Raw genomic sequence first — 20818 nt, forward strand, 5'->3', positions numbered from 1 at the left:
AGGACGAACCCCTGGAAATATTGGAAATGTTTTATTAGATAGGGGTGGCTTCGACACTTACATGATTTCGTAGCAATATAATTTGTCCGAAATTGTTAAAAAAGTTCAATTTAATTATTTTGATACTTTCTTGGAGAAAAATCTTACTTTGAAATCTATAAAAGTATATAACATACATATTCAGAAAGGTTTCCGCGGTCAGGATTATGATCAAAAGAACGGGTTGAACCGCGTTGAAATTTTTAAAATTCTCGACGTATCGGCTCCCTTTATCAAGAGAGGGATTGAAGAAGATTGGTTATTCGTTCAATGGCAAGAAGTGATCCGTTTTCATGGTCTCAATCTGTCTACTCCACGCAACGAATCACCTCTTTTTTGGTTGATTCCAAGACCTCAATCTGTCCATTATTTAGAATTTCACCGACGAATTGATAAGCTAATACAAAAAAATAGAAAATGATAAAAATTGAAATAAAAGATAAACCCCTCTCTTGATAATAGCTTCAACGTGTGCGCGAAAAAGTCGAGAATTTACAAAATTCCAACGCGGTTCAACCCTTGAATGGTTTATTCAATAAGGAACCGCTTATCAGAAAAAGATTATTATCTCTCCAGAAAACAATGGGAAATATGTAATTTCAAATTTGTTAATCTACCGTTTGAATTATGATTAAATTCTAGCCAATAATAAGTTGGAAATTCGATCACCGATTCCTTTGCAAAATTTTTTGTATTACACAAAGTGAAATAGAAATCGAAACAACATTTTTTATTGCTTTTCGTATTATTTGCCCTTAAGGTCTATACATTTTTGTATACGCTCAAACCAATTCTGGAAACGTGTTTTGAAGTTGATATCGTAGAAAAATCATTTTGAAAGTCTCCCAACAGATTCTTGAGGTAAAACAAATCTCTGTTTCCTTCAAATATTCATGTTGACGTGCTTTATGGAAGCGGATATGTGGAATCCATCTGGAATATGTCTTTCTCAAACCCAAATGTTTATGCAAAATCGATGGTATTGCAGTCTGCGACATCCCAAGAGACGCCTTCATCTATCTGTGAATTACATGTTAATCTTCTTTAAGTTGCGCGCAGCGATGTTTCTCAGAATGTCGACCTTCTGGCCGACCTTCATCACTGACGAACGCGCGACCATGACGAAATTCTGCAAACCGATTCAATGCAAAAAGTCTTTTCTGATGGTGTTTGATTACCAAAAGTTGCACGAAGCGATTTTATGCATTGTTGTTGAGTAATGACTTTTCTTAAAAATCCTTAAAAATTAAACAACTAACTCAATCAATTTCTAAACTGCCACTGACTTCGCCACAACTCAATAACACGATTGTAAAAACTTAAAAGACAACTCTCGTAGTTTATCGTACAAGTATTTTCATAACCTTTGGACCTTCCATCTCTAGCAAGTGCAAAGTGAACGTGAGCGAGATAAAATTACAGTCTCTACAACAAGAAAATGATTATAAACCTTGTCACCAAGGAAGATTATGGTGACCTACAGATGCAGATGATTTATTTTTATTCCAATCCTTGCTTTATGTGAATAGTTCTCGTGTAACTAGTGAATAATGAAAAAACTTTCTTTTTGTTTCTTGTAATTTATGAATGAAATTACAGAGTTTGATTCAATAGTTCTATAACATTGTCAATTGTTCATTTGGTCTTTTATGTATTCCTCTATATATACTGTTTCATTAGGTTTTCATAAACAATATCTTTAGAGAAAAAATTGTTTTTGTAAACAAGGTCAAAAAATAAAACGTCGATAGTGTTATAATCAAGCTGTTGCCAAAATAAAATTTAAGATGGAATTTATTTTCAAAGTGTCATCACTTGTTCAATGACTATTTTAAAGAAAAATGATGCACGCCAATATTAAAAGCTCTTCGAGCTTTACTTGTATGTTCTGATTCTCTACCTATAATCCTGTAATTATTTTGTGAATTCATATTTCTGAACAACATCTAACGCACTTTTTAAATCAGATTTTTGTTTACTGGTGAGTGTTACTGACCGTAAAGCGTAAAATACTACTATAGCTCCTTTTTTGTTTTCACGTTGCTGTATACGAAATCGCATTGGACCAAATTAGAAATATACGGTAGATGGAGCAGCAGCAGTTATTTGGGTGTGGTGAGCTTCGCTTAATGGAGCCGTTTTTTCTTAATTTGGGATTCTATCGGTCCAATAACTCACCATAATATAGCCCTTGACGGCTACCTTATCGGCCGATAGGAAGCAATTTTGCTGGGTGAATTACATTGATTGTTCCTTGATCTCTGGTGGGTTCCATTGCATCCATGTTTCATGGATTTTTACGAAACGACGGAAAAACTCCTTTCTCACCAAACGAATCATCAAGAGCGAGAGTGTATGCGAAATTTCAAAACAATATCTTATTATAAAATTCCATCCAAACAGATTGGGCAACTAAGAGATTAAGTTAAGTGAAAAGATTTATTTTTTCTAAAAAGCAACATGAAATATACATTTCTAAAAAATTCCAATAAACTTTAATTTACATAAGCACGTGTAATGTCATCGGGTCTTGAAATTCCTTTAATCTCGTCATCTCGTTTTTATTTATACATTCTAACGGTACCTAGACATATTGCATCGCCTGGGTCTCTAATATACTTTTTTATGTGCTAGTTTATTGTCATAGAATATTTCTTAAAATAGAAGGTGGAAATTTTAGTGCACTAAAAAATAACTTCCGTTAAATGCATTGAATATTTGGAAAAACTTTTAACTGAAAAAACAGTTGCTTAAGTGGCTTTATTTTCCAATAAATACTTTTCTAATGAATACTATTTATACTGATGCAATTTTTTATAGCAGGTTTTCTCCAAAGAACCATTTATTCGTAGGACATTTCTTTCTTTTATTTCTTCTTTTTTCATTCTTTTCTCTCATTCAGTTGTGGTGCATATCACTCTTCCAACTACCACAACTTCAGCCTACCACAGGAATTTTTCCTGTATCAGGGTCAAATGAATCTCTTCCTCCACATAAATAATTTCCTCATCCAAATCACAAACAAACCAACGAACCTCTCTTACTTTTTATCGCAAATTTAGGATTTTAAACATTTTGAAATGCCTCGTAATAAACAGTTGTTTCTTATTCATACAATGTTTACCTCTTCAAATCCAACGGTCAATATCTACTTCAAAACTTTGGACTGAAAAGGAATCTAATGCGGCGGTTAAGGTGTCTTCAACGGTTTTATTTGCTCTATTGATGTTACGTAACGAAATAAAATTTAAAAAAACTCAACCTTTCTTTGACATGTACAGCGAAATTAAAATTTTACAGTTCACAATCAATTTCGCGAATTTTTAAATATTGTGACAATTGTGTTCTTATATAATTGAATTATTCGTTTCAATTGAGCATACGAGGATATATTGAAAAATTCTTAGCCTACTATAGAACCAAACAAAATTTCAATGTCAAAATATTTCATTACTCAACGTATTCTCCTCTTAATTGGATACATTTATTACAGCGAACCTGCAACGTCTCTAGACCTTTCAAAAAAAATGTTTCTTCTTGCTCTCCAAACCAGACCTCCACAGCTTTTATTACCTCCTCGTTGGAAGAAAATTTACGACCGAACGGAGCCAAATTCCAGTAATTAAACCCTAAATCACGATTTTTTTGCATGGCAACTTGAGATTTGTGTGCAGGGGCGTTGTCCTGCAAAATCAAAACACCTTTGGATAGCTTTCCGCGTCTTTTCTCTTTAATTTTTCCCGTAGAGTGGCCAGTAATGTCGAATAGTAATCTTCAGTTATTGTTCTACCCTTATCCAAAAAATCAATCATGATTACTCCATGGCGATCCCAACTGAGGCAAGAACTTTCCAGCAAATTTTTGGACACGAAACTTAGGTCTTGGAGAAGCAGAGTGTCGCCATTCCATCGATTGTTGCTTTGTTTCTGGATCTTCTCATCCATGGTAACAATTCGGTTTAAGAAGTCTACATCGTTTTCCAATCGAGCACAGATCGAAAGCGATGCTTCTACCCTTGCAGGTCAACATTCAAACATTTAGGAATACATTTTGCAGCAATTTTTCTCATGTCCAAATTGACGTGAACTATATGATGAACGCGTTCGTATGAAATATTCAGTGCTTCAGATATCCGTTTTAGCCCAATACGACGGTCTGATAAAATCATGTCATGAACTGCATCGATATTTTCGGGGACTGACACAGAAACTGGCCTTCCCGATCGGTCATCATCTTCAATGGAAAATTTACCTTTTTTGAAGCTTGCAGTCGAATTTTTCACGGTCGCATACGAAGGATATTGATTACTAAAGGTATTAAGCATATCTTCGCAAATCTGTTTACCTCTTAACCCTTTTAAATACAGGTACTTGATGATGGCTCGATACTCCAATTTTTCGATTTTCACAATTTCGGTGGACATCTTTTTTCTTTTAATTTATTGCGTAACCCTGGTTTTACTTTTTTCGACGTCAAGTTTTACACTGACACTTCTAATAAGTTATTGTTCGTTGCTATGGTAATGCAATATTTTGTTTATGCATGGAACTGGTCTAGGCTAACTAGATATGAATAATACATCCTCGTAAAAGACGCAAAAGAAGGCATTGCAACAAACATGATATCATGAAAAGGCGAAGATATCCACAGATTATTTGTAAGGAAAGGATATAAATAATGCAGAAAATAAAGAGACTAAAGGACGATCAGGAGTAGCAGAAAACCAATTAACAAAAGATGAAGTAGTATAAAAGATATACAACAGCCAATACAAAAACAAAAACGAGGGAGATACCAGGAATAGAGCAAGTAAAGAAAGACATGGTGAAATCGGCAGAAATGGAAGAGACTAAAAATCATATTGAAGAAAATTTAAGACAAAGGAGAACCGCTAAAATATAGGCTAGTGGGAATAATTACGCCAATACACAATAACGGGGAACCCAAGGGAATCTAAAAATTATAGAGGAATCACGTTACTAAGTACAGGCAGCAAGATATATACCAGAAGAATAGTAAACAGTTAATATACAGAATACAGGGAGGGACTAGAAAAAGCTATATAAGGTTCACAAAGACTCAGGAACAATGGAAGCAAACAATACAGAGTGAGTTTTATGTATGAAACGCCTCAACTATCTCGAAAACATACGATTTTTATAATTTGTTGTGATACGGCCGGTCATACGAGAATACCCGTATAACGCCTTTTCTTATTATGCAGATCTCCTAACGTTGTTATAGGGGGGATTACGTATTTGCAATAATTAAATATACTCGGAAACTCCCATTTAAAAAAACTAAATTAACGTTTACACACATTTCGAAGTAAACAAACAGTAATTAAATATTATTAACGACGTCTAGAGAACTAAAAAACAACTGTTTAACTCGTTTTTTTAAAGCTTCTTTGTATTATATGTTTATAATTTTTTTTTAATTTGATAGAGAATCGATTATCAATATTTTCAGATTAAAACTAACGATACATGGATAAATCGACTTTTTTAACCAGAATCAGAATTAAAAATTCAGTCATTTTTCTGAACCTTCGTGACACTAAACTATGATGAAATAAATGAGGCTGAATTTTTTTTCATTTTGTTTTTTTTTTCGGCGTATTTAATATAAAAATAAGACCCAAGTTTCAAATTTTAACACTTTTTTGGTTGAAAACAAAATTTACTATTAATTTAATTTTAATTTAATTAATTAATATTAATCGTATTATTACTTTTGTTAATCAAAGAATCAAATTTTTATACTCTAATAACATCATTGTGAAAATCTCGCAACGTTACAAAGAAAGCACGAAGAAAGGGAATCCTAACCTAACCTACAAAATTTTCTTTAATTTGTAAAAATTGTTTAAATTATGATGTTCAATTGTATTGTTATTTTCTAATTTTTAATTTTTGTATGTACTTTACGAAAAAAATACGATATTCGAAAAAAATTAAGTACCAGGTGAGAAACTGAAGAGGGTCGTCGGCTATATCTCTGGAACAGATTATATTGCAGCTTCAAGGAATAGAAATTATAACAATAGTGGCCCCGAACAACACGGGGAAATTATTTTAAAAATTCACCAAATTAATTGACACTTTATATACCATAATCGAATTCTTTAACAAATTCTGTACATTTTTCATTTCACAACTTTTAGTCTATCTCTTCACATTATAGCTAGGAGAGAGTGGGAATTTTGTTATGAAAAAATGCCTATAAGTGCGTTCTTCTTAGCCAATCTTTATAAACTTGATGTTTTTTGAGGGAACTTTTGTCTAACGATACAAAATATTTAACTTGTACGAATTTATTTAGCAACGTGAATACTAGAGGACGTTGTTTCATATGTTTTTGATAATAATAAGATTATTATGAGAACAGTTTGAATAACTCCAGTTAGGTCAATGTAAGAAATCTTCGTCCAAAATAAATTTTTAATTTCCGTTTGGGCGTTTGAAGAAAAACTCTTGCCGTTGACACGTTATTTTAACCTTAATTAAAATTACTTGTAAACCTCCCACTTGAAATTTTATTCTCCTAGTTAAATTTGTTAAGAGAAGTTAAAATATCTAAAATTTATAAACAACGCCCTCTAGCATTCACGTTGCTAATTAAATTGTTTAGAATTCATATATTTTATATTTTTAGACAAAAGAACTTTTCAACAACATCAAGTTTATAAAAATAGGCTAAGCAGAACGGAACTGACAGTCATTTTTTCATTATATTACTATTTAATAGAAAAACACATTAAAACGAGTTCAAGACACAAAAAACAACAATGGATGAAAAAATAAGAGTGGCCAAAGAAAATTGGATGAAATATCAATGCATTGAAATGGAAGAGTTACAAGACAAACATGATACGTTCAATATGTTTAAAATATTCAGACAAGCAGCTAGCATATACAACAAGAAGACTCCTCACAAAATAATCATAGAAATTCGAAGAACTTGGTGTATGTGTATATCAAAAAACTATATAATGCCTCTAGATCAGAATAACAAATGGCATTTGATGAAGACGAAGGACCAGATATACTAAATCAGAAGAGATACATGCTACAAAGTGGGCTAAGAACAAGAAAGCTGTTGGACCTGACAATATTAGTCAAACTCTTCAATCATGTTTGTTCAAACGCTGAAATTCCAGAAGACTGGTTAAAATAAGAATTAATAACTTTGTCAAAAAAACGTCCAAAGCACTGGAGTGAATAACACTATAAAAATATTCTTAAGAATCATCCACGCTAGAATCAGAAACAAATGCACTGAATATATTACTACAAAAATGCCTGGATCAACGGAAAGATGTTTTTGCAGTCTTTATCGATTACGAAAAGGCGTTCGATCGAGTACAACACGATAAGTTAATAAATATATTAAGGGAAAAAAGAGTTCCGACGTAATAATAATCGAAAAATTATATTGGCGCCAAAGATCGTGCGTTCGAATCAACGGAAAATCGACAGAAGAATACAAAATCTTGAGAGGAGCCAGACAAAGCTGCATACTCTCACCACTTCTGTTTAATTTGAATTCAGATAAGATCTTTAAGCAAGCTAGACACAATTTATGGAGTATGGAATGACTTTTAAACGCCATTGATAGAGTAGCAAGAGAGATGGGTCAAAATATTAACTTCTAAAACAAAATATATGGTATTTAGTCGCTTTCCGTACCATAACACACAGCTACAGGTAAATGGACAAACGAATCAAAGAGTGTACAGTTTCAAATATCTTGGTGCTACATTACTGAACAACTGAATCCCGATAAGGAAATAAAATGTAGATTTGAGGTAGCTCGTACAACATTTTTTAAATTGAGATCACTCTTCTCTAATGATAATTTAAAATTTCAACTCCGGAAACGGATGATTAAATTTTACATATAGTCAGTTCTCTTATATGGTGTCGAAGCATGGACTTGAAATATATCTACCATTGATCTCTTGGAGGCTTTTGAAATGTGGTTACCTAGACAACTATGCAAACAAACGATGCAGTCCTTAACAGAGCAAATGCGTGAGTTGGTGGATAACATTAAATGCAAGAAAATAGCACTTTTCTGTTAGTTTAATCCACGTCGAAAGAAAATCATCGCACGAAAAAGATCGCGATTTAATTTGACATATTCGTATATATGTTGCCATATATTAAAACTTAAGTAGCGGCTCTCGTATATACCAAACAACGGTATGTTTGAATAACTTTCTTCCGTAAATTATTTTTTCTGTATTATAATAAATCATATTCGAAACAGTTGTGCCACTTTAGTTGTGGATTGTAGCTTCAGATAACGGATGATAATTTTTTGGTATGATGCCAAAATCAATTATTATACACAAAAGCTGTTTCGGTTATTTTCCAGAGGGTTATTGCCTTACTTATTATAATTTGAAGTATAGAATTTTCGTTTTAAGAAGGATTCATTTTTATATTTCAAGATAAGAACATACAAAAAGTTATTAGTATACCGATGGGTCGAAAAACAAAATATATTTTGGCGAAAGATCTTTACTACGGGATATTTTGTACCCATAATATTCTTTGTGTGTTTTCTAGAACTAAATTAGAACCCGTTAGCTTCATTATTATACGAGTGGTGGAAATTAAATAACAGGACTAACGCTATAAAATATTTTATCTACAACTAACACATAATATACCAATATATCGATACAAGTAATGGTAGTTCTTATTCTTGTCAATCGAATAATATTTACAATTGGATGGAATAACATTATTCAATCGTGACGTCAAAATTAAATCATAACGGACACCAAATAGATTTTGTGAGGTTGCTATAGCACTAACATTACTTTTTTTGTGCTCAATTTTGTGCTATTTTGTGAATTTTCATTTTGTGTGTCGTTTTGGCTTTTCAGCTACTCGGCAATTATACCTAGAAGATATTTTGCACTAGATTCTACATGTCATAGTTCTGCTTCCAAAATACGTAGACTCCTACCAATAAAGGCTATTATTCTGGGAAAGACATTCGCATAGTAGATTCTCTGCTGTTTCCATGACATGCTCGAAAAATTTGCAGGTGTCCAGTCAGTACATCGACTCCCTGTTGAATGTCGTTTCGAGAGAAGGGTTATCTAAGGCTGGAGTGTTTCTCCAGTGAGACTCCATCTAATTTTTGTGTCCAAAGTATGGAATCGTTACCAATTTTTTGGCAAAGGTGTCCACTTTGTCATTGGTTTATTCTGGTAACCTGGTAGATTTACTTTGTTTATTTTCATTCAGCTAGTGCTTTTTGAGTGCATTCAATAGCCTTCGGGACCTTCCAGGCTGTTTGGTTATCGGTAAGTAACAAACGGTGGGAACTATTGATTGCTGGCATCGTCATAAAACGAGATATCAAAAAATATATTGAGATTAGAGCTTTAAACGGTACATTTTAAACTTAAATACAAAGATGCAGGGTCTTCCGACATCAAAGTTATGTTTTTTCTTCAAGAAAACACACTGTATTTTATTACCAATGTAAAATCTATTTCACTAAGTCACAATGTAAGGTTACAAAATATTGTACAATGCGGTATGTATGTATGGAATACATTCAATTTTAGTGGTACTACGTACTTTGTAAAAAAAACTTGGAACAGGTCCATTTTTATTCTTGAATTGACAATTTACATTATGTAAATATTATCTCCTCCAGCATCCCCTCGAAAATTTTAAATAAGATGTCGTGTGATACCTTATTGGAAAAGGATTTTAGTTCTCTGTTCAGTAATATAAAGTTTTTTAAATTTAGTGCAATCATAACTGAAAAAATTAATTTTGAAGTTTTAAAATTTTAATAATGTCTATATCAGAAAACTGTACGTAAAATGAAGATAATAAATAAATAATGCCGCATAATATTTAGAATGACCACCATTCACTTTTTGTTAATAACCGAGACGAATTTGGAAATCTCGTACAATATTTTGTATGACTTCAGAGGTTATTTTGTTGATTTCTTCCGTTATCCTAACTTTTAAATCAGTAATATTGTCTGGACACCCTTTCTTGTTTAAAATTTTCAGATGATGCTTATAATTCAGACGGGGTGCTGGAGGGGGATAATATTTCCATACTTTAAATTGTCAGTTTTTTCCACATAGTATATAATAATGCTAAAATTGAATTTATCCACACACATGGACCGCATTGTATATTCAAAAAATGGCAATTGTCGACACAAATAGTTACAAATTTAGCACCTTGTAGTATTGAAATTGTGTGCATCAGTAATAATTTATTGTAGCTTTAGCTTTTTAATCATTGTCAAAATTCATAAAAATAATTAATTTTGTTGATATTCGTCAAATAAAATACAGGGTGAGATAAAATACAGACCAAAGTTTTTATCGGTATTTTCAAATGACTGGGTTTCATATTGCTACATCAAACTAAAGTTAATAAAGTGAAATTTCAAGTGTGAACTATAGCTATGAAGATAATTCTTCTTGCACATCTTTTAATTTTTTAGGGCGTTGAATTTGTTTTTGTAGAAACCTTTTTAATATCTCATTTAATAAAAAATATAACGAAGCTTGTAAAATAAGTTGATCTTCCTATAGACTAGTAGCCAGGTAATGAAAACAATAACGAGTTCAATTAATTAAACACGTGATTGAATTTATTCAAGAATTGCAACGGTACAGAACTAAAGAAGGATAGCGTTAAAAAATAGTTTAAAATATATTCTACTGGTTTTTATTCGGTTCTACGTGTTTTGATTTAATTACATATACCCAATTACTAATTCACTGATCAAAATCTGTCCGTCTCTTATTTAATATAAGAAAATAATAATAGACTTGTACGCGACAATTTACAATTATTCATGGGCGTACTACGAAAAATGTTTAACAAGAATCAGTCATTAAAACATTAAGTTTTAGATTTTGGTTTACAATTACTTTATGAGATGAGTGTAGTGGCACCTCAATTTACATTATAGACAGATATTTCTCACTCAATGTTTCTTCATTTAAGATGATATTCAAAAAAATCGTGGTCAAAATCCCTCAAGCAAAATTTCTATTAATCAGAAATGAACAATTTTTAATTATGAAATAGGTATTGGATATTGTATTTTATCTTTTTTGTATAAATTAATTGCATAGAGGAGACAACAAATCGATTTTCGAAAGCAAGTGAAGGGAATTGAAAATTATTTTTAAGCTTTGTTTTATTCTTGTTCGAAATTGGTTCCAGTTTTATATTTTCATAGTCATGGAATCTATTTCTAGTCGTAAGTACAAAATATACTATAAATGTCTTAGTAGTACCTTGACAATTAGAAAGAAGTTCCACAAATAATGTCCTTAATACATAAAACAAGGGGATTTTTTTTCAATGAAGGTAAAATTTAAGTTGCTACAACTTGCGACTAGCAACGTTAACAATTTTTATAAAGTCAAACCCTCCCTTTTCACTGTTCTTTCAAAAAAATTGCGAAAAGTTGGTGATTCAGGTTTTTTTTCAGTACACAATGGGCTTTTTGTGTTTTTAAGTAAAGATACAACTAACTGTAAATAACGTTGAATTTCATCTTCTACGGACATAAAGGGCATGGAATTATATTAGTTTTGTTTAAAATCCGCATTTCCGAAAAATCCAAAATGGATTCTCATGGAACAAATTTTCAAGAATTTCATTTAATTTGCTTTTTTCAGTAATCTACTTACTATGTTTACTGATATATTGCTTAGTTAAATTGTTGGAGACAACAACAAACCACGTACTTTTTCGACTAATAAGTTTAAACTTGATATTATTTCGACATTTTACGGCTACAACAAGTCCGACTACAACACATTGAAATATCATGTTTATAAATCTGCATGTTTTTTGGAAAATATGTTAAACTTGTGACGCCACTTCAGAAAGTTTATCCATTTTTTTTAACTTCCATCGAACCAGCTATCAAAAATATGTGTAATAAAATTATTTAATAAGAGATGACATCGAACTGAACATACTGTTTACCACAACACCAACACTCACAATTCCACTGTCTGACGCGCGTTTCAATAACCAAGTTATCGTCTTCAGAGATTGAAGGTACGCGCGTCAGACAGTCTAATTATGAGTGTTAATGTAGTGATAGTGAAAACAGTGTTTTTAGTATGAATATTACCAACAGTTTCAAAAATTCCAACTTAAAAAACATCGAAAATGAATATAATTTTTTATCTTTGTGAATAGGACACAACACTTAAATTTTTAATTTTCGTTTTGGTAGTAGTAGATTCTTATACTAAAAGCAAGTAAAAAATTGGGTACTTCCGCGGTATAATGCATCTAAATGTTCTTAATTTGTTCTTGACTTGACATTTCGACTTTTCTTTAAGTCATTATTAAAATATTTTGAAACTTGCTCGCGCAGTAAAGGCTTTTATCTTTGTATTCGTCACTCAGCGTTTACCTTGGGATAAACCAACGTTTCGGTTAAAGTTCTTTCAATTGTGCCACGGAAAACTTCAGGAATGCATTTAATAAGATCAAGACAGTAAACTTCTGATATTTGAACAACTAACTAACTGGATCTTCTGGACAATGGAATCCGAAACCGGTGGACTTCCATTTCGTTCTTCATCATGAAGTTTCGTGGGATACTTAGCGATGAAGTCTTTCCAATTCTTTCTGCATATGCCCCTACCTTGCAACGAAATATTGTTTAAGATCTTGGCAAAACAAATAAAATTCACGGTATAATTTCATATCTTTCCGAGAAATCTAATTCCGACACATACCTCGGTTTCCTAGTTGATTCTATCTCCATAGCGATTCGTGAGAATAAGAATTTTTATCGGTATGTAAAATGTAAAATTGCTTGCAGGGTTTCTAGTTACTATTTGAATGTTGGGATTGTGGAATTCCATTCTATTTTCTCTCTGTCGACTTACAAGCCATTGTTCACGGAATACATTGTTTCAAGAGAATGTGAATAGTGAATAATGAAGATATCGTATAGCGCATAACATTGTAATATGAGAATGGTCATGTTGAACGAACACAGCATAATTTCAATAGAATACAATAATGTGAATTTCGTTCCAAATTATTTAATTTTCACTTCAAACATCGAGTACTTACTTGTACAAACTAGTTTACAATCTCAAATAACTAGTACCAGTAAGTATTTAGGACGCCCTAAAATAAAATTATAGTTTATTCATAAATTCGGCAAAGCGTACGTGATTTAAATTTAAGAATAAATCGATGTCATGCATTTTTAGCTACGACAAAATAAAATTTCAATTTGCGTATTTAACTGTGGCTTAATAACTATTTATATTTAATATTAGAATTCGTTGTTGTATAAAATAAGCAAAAAAAACAATATACAATACAGATTTATTCGAAATGTTTATTTCTTATAATTTCTTGATAATAGAGAAGAGACTAAACTGGATCTGATACGGAGCGACACATACCTGTTCGACACAAAAATAGAAAAAAAAATGTTGAGGATAATATTCTGATAAGGTCTTGGCTTTAGATGCTGACTTCAACTAAACGGATGAATCAAAAAAAGAGACCTGGCTGGAGCAGGAGTATACAAACGCAAACATGACAAAGGACATTTCCTTCTCTGCTCTGGGTTCTTAAATATAGAGGTCTCAGGGGCAATGAATTTATTGTCAACTTGGCCAAGCCAAACACTGACAAGATCTGAACATGCAGTGGAAAGTAAGAAGCAACTTGAGGTGCGTTTTAAGTAAGATTCATAAAGATAAGCAAAAATGGAGTTACCTATACCGTTCAAAGTAGTGGTAAAAATTTCTTATTGTAATGTGAAAATCGATTAATTATACTCTCGATGCGACATTGTATAATAGGTATGATACTAGAAATAAAGCTTGGGTAGATTCATGATGACTATCATCAAATAGGGAAAAACAAATCAGAGTATTTCATACGAGATTCCAAATGCGTTGTTGGGATACCACAGATGATCCCTTAGAGACATTAGCTGTGTTTAATATTGTTAAAGGGTCTGTATGTCATGTTTTGGCTAAAACTGAGGGATGTGCAGTAGTGCATCTGGCTCCTACTATTGAACACACGTGGCATCAATTAAAATCCAGTGTAAGATTTGAAAATATGTCACATATATTAAAAGGGAATGTGGTAGAATTCATAGAAATGCTATGGTTGATATTTCAACTTATACCTAAATGACGATGATGATAGGGATATTGAAATAATATTGACAATATTATTGAATAGATATTAAGAAATACTTTTGTGAATAAAACAAACTCACTCCTATTGTTTTTATCAACATTCGCCAGTGGAGCGGAGGGCACTTGTCGGTGTTTTAGTAGCTGTGCTGAAACTAGGAGATCGCTATCCTCATGCGACATCTCTCGGGGACCGGAGGAGGCCCATTGTTCCACAATTTGAACACTTAGTTAAATGCGTAACAACATTCCTATCTTTTTCCTTTTTATAGCTCACTTATAGGCAGACTTAGAATGAAGCTTTTAACTTTTTCTATTTCTTATTCTGCCATTTCTTCGAATCAATTTACTGTGCCGTATCCCAGTATTTGACGTCGTTTTTCCGTCAAGATAAAGCAGACACTTCCCATTTCTGAAGTCTTATTCCAACAGTACAATGTCTACTGATCACTCTAATGTTTCTCTGGATTTGGTGCTTCGTGAATCTTATTATATTTTTTGTTTTCTTTTCAGTAATTTAGATTTTTGTATTGTTTGATTCACCACTTCCTGTTAAAATTCTACCTATCTTCTCCGTTGCGTAAGATTCCGCTTGGAGGATATTATATCCAGTTTTCAGTCAGACTTCTGAATATTCAGTTCCTTAACATACACACCATCTCTTGCTCAACTTTTTGATATCGTGCCATTTGTGAAAGTTGATATTTATTTTCCTTTTATTATGGATTTCTCCTCAAATTCTTCTTTTGTAGCATCCCCTTGAAATCCGTGATCATGGTCCGTCTTTTAAACTAATAGATTTTTTATTCTTTTTACTCGTATTCTACCCTCTTTCTGCATTTGTATATTTCATTATTCTTTTGCCTCTCTCTCAACCGGAAAGCATCTTTTAAGGCTACACCTTTTATGAATAATTCTATAAGATGCACGCTTAGAATTGTTTCTAGTCCTTTTTTCATGGCTCCCACATAAAGAAGAAATAAATTTATTTTTGAAGTACAACTGTTCATTCTACTATTTGCAATTTACAGCTTTCATTGATTATTGTCGGTTTGCGGGTAATGAGTCAACAAACTATAATTGGAAAAATGTAATTCCTTCCTTATCAGTCGTTGCAAATAAGTAAATTATCCTATATTAGATAAATATTTTCACGGTTTTGCTGTAGTTATTTTATTAAATTAAAAAGAATATCGAACTTTCAACAAATTATTGACATTTGGTGCATTTATTTACTTTCTCTCTATTCTGGTAAACTCATACAATATTCCAACCGTCAAATCGAACATTTCAACTCTCCGGGTACCAATATTTCAATCCATCAATCAATTATGAAATGAATAACATATCCCAATATTTATATTTTCACCACTGTGTTTGCAGCTAGTTAAAAATAATTTTAACGTCCCGTCTTCGAACAAATTATAATAATTCTAATTTCTTATTATATACAATAGGTGTGTAATTACCTTTTTATTCAAATTATATCACTTAAACCCGGCTTTAAACACAATTAAAAATTATTGAAAGTTATTTCTTTCTCACGCCGTACAATGACATCTAAATCGCGTTAGAATTTATTATAAGTTACCGGAATATATGTTTGTTAGTGTCTTTAATTACGTTGTAGAATTTTGAATAGGTCCAAATTATTGAAGTAACTGTATTAAACTGAAAAAGTGTTTAAATAACATAATTACACAATACACGGTGTTGCAAAAAATACGAGTAACAACGTTAAACAAAATGGAGTAATTATCTTGTAGAAAATTTGATTAATCATTATTCAAATTTGATATGTTGTAGAAATTATAAAATAGCTCTTTTTACACTTTTTATTACCTTTTTTCTCCACTCTGCGTCATTTTGAGCTTGTTTTGAGATACAAATAGGTATTTATACTTGTCTTAATTGCCTCATATGTATATACGTGGCTTATATGTGCATATCATGTATAATGTGACTCAAGAATCGTAACTAAGGTTTACAACTTTAGCTTGAGTTTTTTTTGTAATAAAATTTACCGTTTTCGAGAAAAAAAACCTCAAATTTTAACCTTTGACCCTTAATAATTTTTGTAGCACATGTAGGATCGATCCCATCGATTTAAAACTCTATTTGTAATGTTAAACCCGAGCTCTCCACCGATATTTGGCTTACCAATGTATAAACAATTCGAAAAATATTTTCTTACTATAAATTGTTTGCTGATGTTTCGTTGAAACTTTCGAAGTATTCTATTGCGAACCAGTTTAACTTCGAGTTAGTTAAACGTGACGAGGTTGTGATGAAAAGTATCTTATATTTGTTTATCCTTATCGGCATTTTCGTCAGAAAGACGATTTCTACCATTGAATACAAAATAACGAATTTAAATGTATTCTTGTTATTATTATAAGTAAATTTGAATACTCTTATATCGAAAGTAAATAAACAAAAACGTTAGATAAATCTGTCATATATTTACGTTGCCAAAAGCACACATGTTTCAATATATACACACACAAAAATAAATGATCTTGATTTTTAAAATGCGAATACGTTTTCAAACTTTGAATAGATTTGAATCGGATTATGCATGTTTAATATTAACTTTTATTACTGAATAAAGTAGGTCACTACATTTTGTCGGGATACGATTAATGTTGCATCATACAATTGTTTAATATATTTTTACTGTAATGATAAATTTGATAATTACTCTTTTTCATGCACTATGTAGCATATAAAAACGTTAAATTCCCTAAATTACTGGTCCGTTCAGTTCCATTTATATTGTTGTTCAATTATAGGCCTACAGTTTCCAGTTTCGTTTATTACGAGGTGTGATAAAAAATAACAACAAAAAGTTAATTTCCTATAAAGTACTCGCCTTGGCTAATATGGCACTTATACCAACGTTGAATCCATTACCGAAATATCAAGAATGGCGTTAAAACGTTCTTCTTTTAGCACATTCTTCTTTGTGGAAAAACCAGAAGTTGCATGATGCGAAATTAACACCGAAGGAGAGATCCAGTTGACAGAAGTTGACAAAAAACGGACTTTAGAAGATTATATCAAGCGCCTATTTGCAGCAGAACGAAATGATGCGGGAGAAAAAAGCGGACTTACGGAAGAGCTATGTATTCTTAAGTTCGAAATGGAGCATGCCATAAAAATCTCGAAAACCAGAAAAGCAGCCGGATCTGACAACATTCCAATAGAATGCTTGAAGGCTTTGGACGATAGAAACTTGACCTATCTTACAAAATTGTTCAGCAAAATCTATAAAACAGGGGTAATTCCAAAAGATTGGCTTAAATCAGTACTCATTCCATTGCCTATATCGAAAATGTGAAAAACAATCAAATGAAACGCAGTTTGGCTTTAGAGAAGGATTAGGAACTAGAGAAATATTATTCGCTATCACAGTACTACTACAGTGTAGTGCAGAGAATACAACAAAAATTTTATATGTCTGTTTCATTGATTTCCAGAAGGCTTTAGATAAAGTCCAACACGATAAACTTATAGAGAATTTGACAACTATTAACTTAGATCCAAGCGATATACGATTAATCAAAAGTATCCATTACAATAAAATTGCAGTAGTACTTGTTGAGGATATGAAGACAGACGAAATCGAAATTCAAAAGGAAGTTCGCTAAGGCTGCGTTCTTTCTCCACATCTATTTAATCTATATTCTCATCGGAGGAACGTTAATTAACAACTTAAGAATCGCCGATGATACTGCTATACTGGCTAAGAGTGGAGAAGATCTTCAAATCCTATTAGAGAGAATCAACCGAGAATGTGAAAATCAAGATCAGAATTGAAACGGCTCTAAAGGCATTTGTCAAGTACTCCTCAATTTTTGCAAACAGAAATCTAAACCTCCACGTCAGAATAGGATTCATGGAATGTTATGTGTGGTCAGTACTGCTGTATGGAGTGAAAATTAAATCACTCTCCTGACCAGTAGAAATTAATTAAGCAAATTAACTAAAACTTGGACGAAGGCTCATGATTATTAAAAGGAAATCGAATCAATATAAATATTTTGAAAAAGATTGAATGAAATATCAATTTTAATTTGTTGAGTAAATAAATTCTTGAGTAAATGGATTTATTTCGAAACCTTCACTTACAAAGTTGCACTAATTCGCCGTATACAGGATAACCAGACGTTCCGAAAAACCTGGAAGTCATGATTTTTAACGTTGTATTCCGTTGTCGAGATATATTATTCCTGTATCTATACTCAAATGGCCGACGAGGGAATAATCAACCGCAGCTTTAGTTGCCCACACAGCATCCTCCTACACTCTCCGAAAGCCGTTTTGTTTTTGCCTAATTTCTACTTTTAAAACTTTAGAATAAAATTTCGCGCACATTTTGGCGAGAACACATACAATGAGCTGATTCCAAATGAAAGGAAACCCCTCCTGAAAAAACACCACAGTTTCAGTTCTGCAAAAAAAATATTTCCTATATAAGGACCATTCTTTAAATATTCCATATCATACATGTAAACTTCCTACTTCGATTAGAAAATACCCAATGAGTCTCTCTCTTATCTATAAAGTTAATTTGTTGGCCAAGTACTTAGTATTCAGCAGAGAGAGATTCGTTGGATAGAATTTGGTAGGATAATGAAAATTTTTCAATAGGAGGATTTGTTGGAGGTAGTCCTTATATAGGAATTTTTTCCCTCTGCAGGGCCGGGGTTGTGGTGGTTGCGTGTTGTGTTTGCTAACATTCCTGGAAGTGGAAAAGCGGTGATGTAGCAATTTTGGGCCAAAAGAACTCGAAAAGAGAGCTAGCAGGCAAAAACGGTCCTTCTCGTATTGGGTTTTTTTGATTTTTGAAAAATTTTATTTATTTTTATTTGATTTTTTTAAATTTAAATGGGGGCAGGCGGGGAGGGCGGCAGCTACGTTATTCCCTATCGTCGGCCATTTGACTGGAGAACCAGTTCACCAGTTTGCAGGGAAACCGCAGAAAATCTGCAACACCGACGATAGTATTGTAATGTATCAATTTCTAATTTTTTAATGAGATCCTTCAATTTGCTTACTCAGATTGACGAATTGATAAAGCAAGAATAATATTGTTAGAAGTTGGAAGTGCTAGCAAATTTTTTTACTTTAACATTGGCACCCCGACTTATTGAACCACGGGCCGCCGCTGTCCAACAAAGACATAGGTAAGAATATGCGTAACGCTATCCAGTTATAATGGTGAATAAATATTATGTCTTATCACATATTTATGTACATGCCCTTTCAATTTTTTATAAAAATTCCAAAAACCAAATCTTATATTTTACAATTATTAAGAAAATTATAGTACTTCCTCGCCTTGTCAGATCTCACGGTATTAAGAGTCCGATTTAACGTATCACCACAACCAGTGATAGAATCTATATTTATATATTTTTGTTGTTGCAGGACGAGGCTGGGAGAGAGGATGGTTAGTATGAACTCGACATTAGTAGAAACTGTTAGCATCAACTACGAAGACTTTAATGAGAGTTTTTTGACGTGCGGGACTTGCTTATGTAAGTGTACCATTTTCTTCCCAATTAAAAATTGTTGAAAAGTTACTGTTTTAATTCAGGTATGTACGATGGCCAAGAACACACTCCAAAACTGCTTCAATGCTCTCACACCGTTTGCTTGCACTGTTTAACTAGGATAGCAGCCTCCCAGACGCGAGACACGGGCACATTCCGATGTCCGATATGTCGAGAATTAATTCATATCCCTCGTGGAGGAGTATCAGCTCTTCCACCATCGTTTTTAGTTAATCAACTTTTGGATCTAATGTCGAGACAAAGAAGGGAGGTCATACCAAAATGTTCCGTACATATAAATCAAGAATTGTTATTTTGTGAAACTTGTGATACTGTGTTTTGTACACTCTGTACCGGAGGGTCCCATAATGATGCTACCACCAGCTGCGAACATACCATCATACCGTTTTCTATAGCTATCAAAAGAATGTCTGAAATTCTGTTGTATAAAGCCAATGAGTGTATTTCTAAGGTAAGAATTTATTTTTATAATATATATTCATAATATTGTAGTAAACATCTTCTACGTTGATTTATTTGTTATTTTAGTATTAAAAAAAAACTAGCTAATATTCATAGCCTATAATAAATTCAATTATTTTTTGTTCAGTTGTCTCAAGCTCAAGAAGGTGTTAGTGCAGAATTGAGAAGGCTCGAAACGGCCAAAGACACCTGTTTAGACAAAATCAATGAAACATTCCAACAGATACAGACACTAATGGATCAAAGGAAGCAAGAAGTCATTGATAGTGTAACGGCTATTTGTACTGAAAAGAAACGTGTCTTAGAAGAACAGCATACTTTAATAGAAAATGAAAAAAATAAGGTATTCAAATTTGTTATGTATGATATGTAGGATTTAAAGATCCTTGTACATGTCAAGGAAACTGTTTACCATAAAGAGACATTCTGAAGAAAATTATCATAAATAATTTATTGAAAATACTTGCAGGAGGTATTAAAACACAATCATGTTACTTATATGAGGAAATTCTTCAGAATGTCTCTTTATGGA

General features: G+C 32.4%; 1 protein-coding gene across 5 annotated transcripts in view; it reads left to right on the top strand.

Moving 5' to 3' along the window:
* Window positions 1-20818, top strand: part of LOC130901752 (tripartite motif-containing protein 2-like) — a 53493-nt gene that overhangs the window by 24555 nt on the left and 8120 nt on the right. For 4 of the 5 annotated variants that reach the window (XM_057813329.1, XM_057813331.1, XM_057813330.1 and 1 more), the window contains 3 exons: window positions 19679-19788; window positions 19848-20275; window positions 20414-20629. In XM_057813329.1, the coding sequence (XP_057669312.1) occupies window positions 19679-19788; window positions 19848-20275; window positions 20414-20629 (754 nt within the window). Of the gene's footprint in view, window positions 1-19678; window positions 19789-19830; window positions 20276-20413; window positions 20630-20818 lie in introns of those variants that run through there. The other variant, XM_057813332.1, reaches the window with a different exon arrangement.

Source organism: Diorhabda carinulata, chromosome X (assembly GCF_026250575.1).
Source record: "Diorhabda carinulata isolate Delta chromosome X, icDioCari1.1, whole genome shotgun sequence".
Lineage (NCBI taxonomy): Eukaryota > Metazoa > Arthropoda > Insecta > Coleoptera > Chrysomelidae > Diorhabda > Diorhabda carinulata.